Source organism: Moschus berezovskii, chromosome 7 (genome assembly GCF_049115385.1).
Source record: "Moschus berezovskii isolate FMDL1 chromosome 7, NW_MosBer_1.0, whole genome shotgun sequence".
Taxonomy (NCBI): Eukaryota; Metazoa; Chordata; class Mammalia; order Artiodactyla; family Moschidae; genus Moschus; species Moschus berezovskii.
The window spans coordinates 91,876,863-91,888,580 of NC_142466.1; the positions used below are offsets into that span (position 1 = coordinate 91,876,863).

General features: G+C 53.1%; 1 protein-coding gene across 3 annotated transcripts in view; it reads left to right on the forward strand.

Moving 5' to 3' along the window:
- The window catches only part of FGD3 (FYVE, RhoGEF and PH domain containing 3), a 41,336-nt gene extending 29,864 nt beyond the window's left edge, over window positions 1–11,472 (forward strand). The window contains exons 14-18 of one of the 3 annotated variants that reach the window (XM_055427475.2): window positions 126–188; window positions 7,845–7,967; window positions 8,272–8,412; window positions 10,095–10,241; window positions 10,513–11,472. In XM_055427475.2, coding sequence (XP_055283450.2) covers window positions 126–188; window positions 7,845–7,967; window positions 8,272–8,412; window positions 10,095–10,241; window positions 10,513–10,758 — 720 coding nt within the window. In that variant the 3' untranslated portion in view covers window positions 10,759–11,472. Of the gene's footprint in view, window positions 1–125; window positions 189–7,844; window positions 7,968–8,271; window positions 8,413–10,017; window positions 10,242–10,512 lie in introns of those variants that run through there. The other 2 variants (XM_088838131.1, XM_088838132.1) reach the window with 2 other exon arrangements.
- The last annotated feature ends 246 nt before the right edge of the window (window positions 11,473–11,718 follow it).

The window sequence follows — 11,718 nt, forward strand, 5'->3', positions numbered from 1 at the left end:
CCCCGACAGTCTTTCTCCTGACCCTGTGATCAGATGGAAGAAATGGTGGCGTTCCAGCGTTACGTTGGATATCAGCATGTGGTCATGGAACCTCTGCTCATGCCAGCTGTCTCTGTCCCTTCCAGATGATGAGCCCCAGCTCCGAGGTGCCCGCAGTGCCAGCCAACAGTGGAGGGGGAGCTTCAGGGGTAAGTGACCCCCTCAGCTGTTGGCATGGGTGGGAGGTGGAAGTTGGGGTCAGACCTGGGTGACCTGAGGGGTAAGCCTTCCTCCAACTCCATGAGACCTGGGTCCTTACAGTAATGGCCTCTGGGGCCTGTCGGGAGAGGGCTGGGGTAAGCATGCTGGGACTCAAATGTCCATTTTTGGGGTGGGTGGAAGTTACACAGCTAAGATCTTCTGAAGACTTGTGCTCTTTACCATGAATAGAATAGCCCTAGATGAATGTGTATCAAGGTGGTGCCTGGCCCTCAGGATGCTCAATCAGTGTAGGCAAAGATGGTGTGTCCAGGGACAGCCTGTGTCCTTGTTCCCACTGACAGGGCCAGGCCATGGGACTATGCCTGAGTCCCACCCACTCTGTTGGTTGGGAGATTAAGCAGGAGGGCAAATGTCTGTGCCTTGCATGCAGTGAGTATGCAGTACAGGGGAGTGTCATTATTAACCACTGGGCCTAATCGTCATGAAGTCTGATGACAGGTATAACCCTAGACTACCAGGGAGGTGCTGTACCCTGCACCCCGAGAGGGGATCCTCCTGGGCACCCTCGCTCTGCCCTTGTGTGTGCATGCTCAGTCGTGTCCAGCTCTTTGTGACCCTATGGACTGTAGCCCGCCAGGCTTCTCTGTCCCTGGGATTTTCCAGGCAAGAATACTTGAGTGAGTGGCCGTTTCTTTCTCCAGGGGATCTTCCCAACCCAGGGATCGAACTAGCATCTCCAGGCAGATTCTTTACCACTAGCCCTACCTGGCCCTATTCCTCAGTTTTCCAGGCTCAAAAGAATGAGTGGGGGCCTGAGGCCCAGCCTGACACCTAACAGGGTGTTTGCTCCTGGAAAGGAACATGTCCTGTAGGTGGGTCAGTACTGTACCCACATTCTCTCCACCATGCCTGCCTCTGCTTCCCTCCCCCGCTTCTCTTTCTCACACCCTTATCAGGACCATTCCCTTGGGGGCTGGTGCACCCCAGCCAGACAGCAAAGTCTGCCTGAATTTAGCACCAACTTCTACAACTCCTTCTTTTCTGGCTACAAGGGCCACCCTGCTGGTCATTTCCGCCATCCTGGGTTGGTGGTTGTGAAGGACAACTCATTTTAGGAAGCAGAAATGGGCTTGACAGGTGAGAAGACCTAGCCTTTGATTCCAAACTTTGTGGCATGACTGGACTTTTCTGGGACAGCAGCAGAGGGAGGGACAGCTGCCTAACTTGTCATGAGGAGGAAGTGTTCCTGTCTTGACTTAGATTTTTAGTAAGAAAACTAGTGTCCTCCTCCCACAACATCCATGCATTGATAGCATTGAGCCCCTGCTGAGGCCCCAGAACAGATGCACCAGTGTCCCCCCGGCTCTGTTACAAGAGCAGAGGCTTTGCCAGGTCACACATGACCCCTGACCTGACATGTCTTGGATTGCAGGCACTGGGAAAACCTTGAGAAGTTCTTGGGCTTTGAGGGCAAGATGTAGCTTTTCTAGAGCATGATGGGGTTCAGGGACCAATTGAGAGGAAGGAACCCCTTTATTGGAGTGATACTGCTGCCATACAGTATGCTGTGGGGGTCAAAAGCAGCCTGTGCTAATTTGTTTGAACTCAACGTCAGAAAATCTAAAAGCCGCATGGTCAGTCGGGGAGAGATGGTCTTATCACAGCCCTTCAGACTCCCTGAGGGGCTTCCTGCATCATGACCCTGTCTCGCCTGGCCTTCTTTCCGCCCACCCTCCCCGACCATACCCTGGTCCCCTTCACTCAGCCATGTCCCAGGGCCTGTGCACCTGCTGCCCCCTCTGTGCAGAATGCCTCAATTATGTCTGCTCTGCCCCAAGATCTCATCTGTGAGGCCTTCACGGCTGGCCCCAGGATCACTGACAAGTGTTTCCCTCATGAAGCAGCCCATTATCAGCTTTATGAATCACAAAACTATACATGTAAGGCTTGCACTGCGCTACTGGGCTCCTTTCAGGAACGTCTAGGAATGTCATGAAAAGCAATCCGCACATTCAGGCTTTCTCTGTGTAACTGACCAGAGAGAAATGACAGATAGGGCCTCTGCAGTTTTCCAGTTAGCCCCTGGGTTCCTTGGCCAGGGGTCTCTGACAACCTCCGTGCTGGCCCTTTGCATAAAGCATTGCCTCTCCCTGCCTTCACAGGGGAGCTGAGCTGGACCCCATGCAGGGGCCTCTGCTATCTGACCCTTGGCCTGGGGTGGGTTACAAGGCATCAAGAGCCATAAGCAACCCCCATTCTTTGTTGGGCGAGTCCATAGCAGGCCTCAGCCCTGGGATGCAAGGAGAAGTGGAATGGCTGCAGGCTGCATGATTGGGGGTTGGGGGGTGCTGAGGAGGATCCAGTGCCAAGGCAGGGACAGAGAAGCAGGAGGTGTGGCTAGCACACAGAGCATGCAGTGCCCACTGGAGAATCTTCTAGCTGGAAGGACCTGAAGGTCACATGTTTAATGTTTTAACCTGTGAGTGGGTCCTGACATGAGGCCTTGGGCAATTCCTCACCCTCCTCCCTTACCTTCTCCTGGACAGGATGAAGAGAGAGAGAAACTATGTCAGGTGCCTGTTGGCCACTTGGGTGCCCCTCCAGTTGGTCGCCCAACTCCTTTTATAGGTGAAAAGGTAACGGAGAGCCCCTGAGGGTCAGGGCCTCAGCGCAGTCCAGGGGTTTGTCTAGGCCAGGCTGCAGACCTGCTGGGCAGTAACAGCGACACTCAGCCAGTGGATGAGCAGGCCGCTCCTCTTTCTCCCACCTGGGGGCTCAGCCTTCTCAGGGCTCTGCGGCATCTCTGACTCGTAGATGCTTGAGATCACAGTTCAAGTTCAGGCCTCCTTGTCCTAGTCCCTTTACCCACTCCAAGCCAGGCCGGGGCCCCACAATATTCAGACATCCATTAGCCACAGACTCGTAGCTCTGGCCCCGGCACACGTGGCCTGGCCATGGTTTTTCTCATTTGTGTCTCCGGTGAGCACAGATTTTAGTGGACCGAGGGCAACTCAGTGAAGCTCCTGGTATATAAGTCGAGTCCAAGACGTACTCAGTGGATATTTGTGGAAAGCACCCACAAGTGGGTTTTAATTCTGACACTAGAAAGAGTAATCTGTGCTACAACATGCCAGATGTAAGCTTTTGGAGAGGAAATGTAACCTCACTCTTGGTGTGCTGGTTTGATTTCCTGGTGGTGTCCTCAGACACACAGTTTCCACAAGCTGTCTTTCCTAAGAGAAGCTAAACCAGGAAGTTTTGCAAGGGGGCCTTGCAGAATCCAAAGACTTCCCTATTTTGTAAAAGTTACGTCTCTCTTCACAGAAGCACAGAAATGTCAGGGTCCCCGACCCACTGTGACCACATGTGGACCCTTCCACGATGCTGAGGACGGCCCCACCCCTGCCACCCTCTCCTCAGCATGCACAAATTTAGTACAGCCCACCTTCCAGGGCCCTGGGACAGAGCTGCCCACGAGAGGAAGAGGGGTTGGGCCTTACCGGGCAGGGCCTAAGACGTAGGCCAATGTCCACACTCTTCAGGATGGATGATAACTGTGTGGCTCTATCTTCCGGGGCTGGTTGTCAGGACCACTGTTTGGGACCCACTTCTTAACCTGAATTTTCCTCCTGCTTCCCTGCTTTGTACATGAATCTGTTGAAGAGAAAACACTTAGTGAAATAGGCCCTGGCACATACCTCCTCCCAGGCCCACGTTTGCATGTTTGGAGTGCTGCGGGTGGAGTCACTTGGCTGTTACTGGAGACAGCCACGGTTCCACACCTCCCTGGTTAGACTTGGCCCAGCCTTTCCAATGTCTCCACACCCAGAGAGAAAATCTAAGCCTCTCCCTTTTGTTGGCCTATTCTGTATTCTCATCCAAACAGGAAGTATGATTGGCCAAGAAGACCTGTCCCCAACAACACAGGTGGGCTCACCCCAGCCACCTGGTCACCAGCTTTCGGTGTCGGGAGCTGCGTGGGGTAGTGCATAAGTGCCGGGCCACAGTGGCTCATAGTCCTCAGCATGGAGGGAGCTGCTACCCAGCCTGCACCCTGTCTGAGCACTGAGCTGCTGCCTGACACAGGAAGCCAGGAGGGTTGCTCTGCCAAGCCCCAGCCCCACGATGCCCTGCTCTGGGAACTGCCCTCTGTCCCTCTGGCCAGGACAGGGTCCCTGCTGTCCTGGTGACCTTCATAGGCCGAGCTCTTGGCCACACACCCCTGGCCCACTACAGCCTCTCCTCCATCTTGTGGGCCAGCCCTGCCCCTCCAGCCCCCTGCCTACCCCCTGGCCCTCAGGGATACCCCAGAAACCCCTTTGGTCCCCTGGTGTTCTCTGCAATTGTGCAGCGCTATCTTCAGGGTCTGGAGAGCTGAGGTTCTGTGGCACACGTCAGGGCTTGAAGGCAAGCCAGTGGATCCAGCCACCCTACCTCTGACCACTCCTATCCCAAGTGCCCTTGGTGTCCTCACCTGGAAAATGGGAATGACAGGGTCACCATGAAGGTTGGTGCAGGGCTGGGGCTGCTGGGGCTGCTGCAGACCCGTGGATCGCCCCTCCCTTCTCTCCTCTTGGCTGAGCCCCAGCAGTTCTGGAGATGGTCTCCAAGGAAGGAACCCTGAGTGGGGTAGACAAATGTGTCTCAGGGCTACAGTGTGGCTTCAGCCCGTGTCAGATGGCAGGGTGGCCTTGGGTGAGACGCGTGGCTGTGGGGAGCGTCAGTGTTGCTTGTTGGGTCTGTGCCACCCGTTCTCCACCCACAGAGCTCTGAAGTCCTGAGCTGCGTGGAATAAACTCAGAGGGGGACATCTTAAACCTAGTCAGTGTCCATGGGGCCAGGAGTCATGAGATGGAGGAGAAGGGGGGAGGTCTTGGGCAGAATAAGTGTTCCTGTCACCCTCAGAGGCACCAGCTGTCTCAGGGCTCCTAGTACCAGGTGGCCGGAGCTGGCCTCAAAGTGGTGGGGCCCTCAGTGGGGACTATGAGCAGAGGCAGCAGAGCTGGGGAGTATAGGCCTGTATTCAGGCTGCTTAACAAAGTACCACAGACAGTTATTCTCTCACAGTTCTGACGGCTGCAAATCCAGGATCAAGGTGTTGGCAGGGCTGGTTTCTCCTGAGGCCTGTTGACTTAAAGAAAAACATACAACTTAAGAGTTGAATTTAAGTTTTATTCAGGGTCTTACTGAGGACTGTAGCCCAGCAGACAGCTCTGAGAAACTGATTCTAAGTAGGGGGGGTGGGGCCGGGGCAGGGAGGAGCCAGGATATAAATGGATTTTTTTTTGACTAGGACATACATGTAGTCAGGTATCCATCTTAGTAAAAGATGACTGCTAATCATAAAGAACACATATCTCAAGTTAACAGTTTTGGTGTTTTTCTGTGCATGGGAAAATACAAGAATCTGGGGTCTTTGAAATTCTTTCTGAGATGTGCATCTATCTTGGGGCCTGTTTCTCCAACACACAGAATGTCTCCTCTTGTATTTTCATTCTGGCCACACTGTCATTCTGGTGGTTGTGTCTAAACCTTATATAACTGGATGATGAGTGACACTCTGTTCTTTTCTTGTTTACAGGCATCTCTCTTTGGCATATACGTAGCCATCTTTTCCCTGTGTCTTCATGTAGTCTTGCCTCTGAGCGTGTCCATGTCCTAATCTCCTCTTCTTATAAGGACACCAGTTATGTTGGATTAAGGCCCACCCAAGTGACCTCATTTTACTTTAATCACCTCTTTAAAGGCCCTCTCTCCAATTACAGTCACATTGCAAGGTGCTGGGGGTTAGAACTGCAAGCTATGATTTTGAGGGACACAATTCAACACAAGCCCCTCATTTCTGTCTCTTCACCCCCAAATCAGTGCATCTCTTTCTCCTTAAACTTGCAGAGTTTATATTAAACATATTTCTAACTTATTTTGTTCAGATTTTTATTATAGAAGTTTTAGACACACTGAAGTAGAAATAACAGCCAGCAAGCCCCACTGCACGAGTCTGGAGAAACTTCAGCTTTGTGCTTTGTTCCCTACTCCACTTTACAGATGAGGAAACCAGGCTTGGGGAGGAAAAGTGACTCATGCAGGGTCTCACGGCTGATGAAGGGCAGGGCAGGGACCTGGGAGTTATCTCCTAACTTGCACTACTGCTAATCAGATGGGGAAACCTAATCAGACAACAATTCTGAGCCCCCATGCCAGCCTCACTGCATGGTCAGTGCCCACTCCCACCCTCACTCCTGCCTGCCTCCCACTCACCTCCCAAGCCATTGCATCAGATGGGGTTGGGGTCCTAGACACAATTGATGTCACTGTGGCCAGGAGGTAGGTGGCCAGAGCAAACCACACCAGCTCTCAAACTTCTGTTCATAGTGCAGAGGGGACACAGTCTTCGATGGGAGTGTGAGGTCGGGGGGAGGGTGTTGGGGGTGCTGGTCAGTGAGTGACTGATTTGCTTTCTATATGTTTTTTGGTTTTCTTCTTCTTTCACAAGCTGTTCTGGTGAACAATTGAGACAATCCAGATAAGAGAGTCAGATAAGAGTAACTCTACCCCAAACAGCCAATAGGATCATCAGGGTGTGCTTCCTTCCAGTCTTTTTTCATGCATGTACCCTTTTTGGTATAAACATCATATGCTACTGTATGTTATTTTGCTATTTGCTTGTTTCCCTTAGCTATAGAACTCAACGCCTTTAATCTTCCAATATGTCACCTTGACATCTACCTCCCATGCATGATTTATGTACCTGTTCCTTAGTTTTAAACTGCATCAGATTTTTAAAAATTTGTAAATATATGCTTACCATAAAAGGAATAAATACTTTTAAGAAAAAAGCAAAGTGACAGAAGAAAATGAAAACCTCTCTCCCACTGCTGCCTGCCACTCCCAATTCCTCTTGGCTCCAAGGACTTTGATGTGGTTCTTATAAATCTTTTTGAGAAACCTTACACAAACCAGCTTGTTTAGATGTAAAAGAAAACAAAACAAAAGTATTTTATAGTGTGTTCTTTGAGTTGTTCTTTTAACCTCTCTGAACACACACCACATTACGCTTCGTGACTTCCTGTTGTTTCTCTTCTCTTGCTGAAAAGACTTATCAGTGCCCCTCCTTTGCGGGAAATTCAGGCAGCATCCGAGGAGACAGAGGGGAGTCCAGCCCCCTGACCCTACTCCTCCACCCGAGGAGAGCGCCCTCACACGTGTTGGGTGGGCAACTGCAGGCACCGTGCTCTGGGGCCCAATGAAGGATAAAAGCATGGAAGCAAGGGCTGCCTGGCCGGATGCTGGGTGCAGACACCCAGGTCCTTGGCGTCTGGACTTTGGTGCAGAGCAGCCACCATTTCCCCCGGTGTGGGTTCCGGTTGTTATCTCTGCAGACACGGCAGGTTACGTCACTGACCTTTGTGGAGGGCCAAATCATTCCAAGCATAGAGTTCCTAATCTCGTTGGAATTTCACTGTGTGATAGCAGGGCAGCTTGTGGGGAGTGAGGCTGAACAGTGGGCCATGGCCAATGTGGCTCCGGCTTAATTCCCTTCTGCACGTCCAGCTTTCTTGCCCTGCATGTGCGTTGCCTGTGTGTCACACAGCTGCCACTCCACACATGCTGGGAAGCTGACTGCAGCGGTTTGCCTCCAACAGTCTGAGCCCAGGAGAGGGTCCTCTAAGACCAGACGTGACAAGGAGAAGCAGGGCTGCAGCAGCTGTGGTGAGACCTTCAACTCCATCACCAAAAGGAAACACCACTGCAAGCTGTGTGGGGCGGTGAGTACAGATGGGAGGAGGCCAACTGTTGGGACCTCCACGTGCTTCGTTCCTCCCAATCTTATTTCCATGCACACAGATCCCCCGGACTCTCTGAGCAAGAAGGCAGGGCCTGGAGGCCCAACGGGGTCCAGCCTCGGGGTCTCTGCCTGCTGGACGAGGCTCCTGATCCCCCTGGCTCATGGGCAAGCCCGTCCCCTCCACATGATGTCACATCTCTCTTGGTCATTGTGGCCCTTCCAGCCTCCTTCTGGACAGTCTTCTGTCCCTGGGTTGTAGGGTCACAGGTGCCCTTGTCTTTCAGGTCATCTGTGGAAAGTGCTCTGAGTTCAAGGCTGAGAGCGGCAGGCAGAGCCGTGTCTGCAGAGAGTGTTTCCTGACCCAGCCAGTGGCCCACTTGAGCCCCAGCCTTGAGGAGCCCCTGGAGCCCAAGCAGAGCACAGAGGTGGGTGGGCTGAGTTTGGTGAACCTTCCAGACACAAGGCCCCAGAAGCCTTGACAGATGGTGCTCCTAGAGCTGTTGGCTTCCCTGGGACCAGGACTGATGCTCAGTTGGATCCATAGGCCACTGCAGGCAGCTAGCAACTGAATGCCAAATATCTCCTGTGTGCATGTTGGCTTCATAGGATCTAGTCATTGTTGAGAGCTTGGGAATCATTTGCACCCTAGAGTTAGATAGTACATTAGTCAGCTCAGGCTGAATAACGAATACCACAGGCTGGGCAGCTTAAACAACAGAAACTTATTTCATCGTAGTCCTTAAGGCTGGAATTCTGAAATCAAGTGATCAGCAAGCTGGTTTCAATTGAGGTCTCTCCTTGGTTTGTCGATGGACTTATTCTCCTTGTGTCTTCACATGGTCTTCTCTCTATGGGTATCCTAATCTCTACTTATGAGGACACTGGTCATATTGGATTGGAGCCCATACATATAACCTCGTTTTAACTTAATTACCTCCACAGAGGCCTCATCTCCAAACACAGTCTCACTGTGTATGTGTGTGGGTGGGGGGTGGCACTTAGGGCTTCAACATATGGGTTTAAGGGCAAAAAGTTCAGCCCACAGCAGATGGGGACAAATTTCATCTTCACTCATGGTCACTCTCCTTGAAGGCCTGGAGGCCCTGCTGAAGTGAGATGCTGCTCCCACCTTGACCAAGCCATCAGGGCAGCGGGGGCAGTGAGGACACCTGTTCCCTTCTCACCTCTTGTTCTCTGGAGATGGCTGCTGCCCTCCAGGCCCTCCTTGAAGGGCACTGTCCCTATTTGATGAGGTAACAGGAAAGCTGGAAAACAAGAGAATATGGTTTTCCAAAAAAGTGCATTTTTCCACTCTTTCCACATGACATAATCCATGATTCTCAAGGCCAGCTGCATATTGGGGTCTTCTGGGAAGCTATTTATAATGTTCATTTCCCTTCCCAATTTCTAGGGAAGGTTATCCAGGTGGGCCAGGCCTCTGATTGGAGCCCCAGTTAGGGTCTCTGTATGTCTTAGAGGTTAAGTGCGTCGGCGTATTATCTTGACAGAGGAGAGAGGGGTCTCTTGCACAGCTCCCTTGGCCTTCTCATCCATGCATTTTAAATGCTGGGAGACCCGTGTCCCAGGTCCAAGCAGGAACCAGTTTTATCAGGTGTGTCTGAGGGATTTTCCGATGACCTAGGGGTTGTGTCCATGACTGCTCTAAACATGTCAGGAGAGAGAGAAGGGTGTGTGTGATGCATATGTGAATGAATGTGTGTGTGTGTGGTGTGTGAGGTGTGTGTGGGTGTTGGGGGTGGTATGGGTGTGTGTGTGTGAATGTGAGTGTGTGTGTGTGGTGTTGTGTGTGAGGGGTGTGTACAGATAAATCACCAAAAGCCACCACATTCTGGTTTCCTGCTGTTCCAATGTCTCCTGCTATCTTTATTTCGGTCTTTGACCTTTCTTGCGGTCTCACTCCCTAGAGGGTCCACCCCAACCCCAAGTGGCCTTGCAGTGACCCTGGGCAAAGTCAGGTGAGCCTAGGCCTTTGTCCAGTCTGTCTTCCCCTCCTGCCTCTCTCCCCCTAGAGCCTTGGCCCTGATGCTTCCGCAGGACAGTAGCTTTTACAAGTGAGACTCACCTGACTTGTCTCCTGCGTTCCCAGAAGCCAGTCGCTGCAGAGCTCCCACCCAGCCTGCTCTGCGGCCCCCTGCAAGTGTCAGATGGCGGCACAGCATGGAGCAAGGTGTGGGCTGCCATCTCTGAGTTGGACTCCCTGGAGCTGGTGCTGCACCTCCATGGAGGCAGCCAGGTGTGTGCTCTGTCCACTGGGCCGTGCTGGGGGTAGGGGTTCACCCTGCTTCGGCAACTAGAACCTCAGGCCTGTGGCCTCAGGCCCATGCCCGTATAGGCCTGGGCCATGCTGCCTGGGACCAACTTCACTTGGAGGGTGGCTCATGTGACCCTAGGACCTGTTTCCCCGACTGTCCAGAATCACCCTTCTGCTGCCCACTTGTGGGAGGTGGTATTTAGTGACACCAGGACTCCAGAGGCTAGGGTGATGACGCTCCTCTACTTTTCAGCAGGATGGCCAGCTGCTCCATGCCATCCCCCTCTCCGGCTGCCGGGTGAATGTGCTGGACCCTACAGAGAGACTGGATGCCAGGCACGTGTGGGAGCTGCAGCAGGCCCAGCAGTGTTTGTACCTGAGCGCCCCGTCTGCCGAGGTGCAGCAGCAGTGGCTGGAGGCTCTCAGCTCAGCAGCCGATGGGCGTTCATCCCAGGCCAGCCTGGGGACCCAGCAGCCCCAGGCCCCAGCTGCCCCATGAGCTGAGTCTCTGCCATGTCTCCTAACTGTACAGCCGCCACAGCTGGGCCTATGCTCTTCTGAAAGGTGGTGTCAAGGCCACATATAGGCATGAAGAGAACCTGGACCTCTGAGGGGCCAACAGGTCACACAGCACTTGGCTCTGGAGGGTTCCTCCCCGTCAGAGAAGAGAAACATGAGGCCCAGAGAAGGGCAGCCAACTGCCCGGTCATCCAGCATGTCTCTCAAAGACCTGGGCTTCTGCCTGTAGGCCCAGTCATGTGGCCCAGAGTAGGGCGTGGGGTGACTGTCAAGTAAACTCTGAGTGGGCCACGAGCAGTCACTTGTGCCAGAAGACAGAATGAACTCATGGGCGGTGCCCAGGGACACCTGGTGGATGTCTGCAGTCATGCCATCCCTCCCAGTGATTGCCCGCCATCTACACCATCTACATCCATGCGAGCTGAACCATAACTGGCCCCTGGACTCCACCTCTCTTCTCTTTCCTCTCCCAGGGACTGGGCGCAGCATTGTGCTGCCTTGTAGTTTGCCTCTCCATTTGGAGATGCCCAAGGGGACGAGTGGTAGGTTCCTAAATAACCGTGCTGCAAAACTACAGGGGGACCACACAGGCATTGTGTGGGGCCCCGAGATTTGCGCCTGCCTCCCCTGGTGGGTGGTGGACAGTGCTTATCTGCATAAATAAATAAATGCTGGCAGCCAACAGGTGGACACAGCCTTGGGGCAGGGTCTCCGCACAGTGGGCCTGCTGGTGACTGGATGGAGAATGAGGATAACAGGGGCACTGCCAGTAATCGGGGCCTGGACCCCCATAGAGGCCTGCAGGGTGCAAGTCACACTCCTGTGGGTGCCCCAGGATGCAGCGGCATCAGATGGCGAGGCCTCAGACAAGGGGCCATGCCTGGACAATTGTTGTGTCCCTGCTCATGCTAGTGGGGAAGATAGGACTATTTGCCCTTGT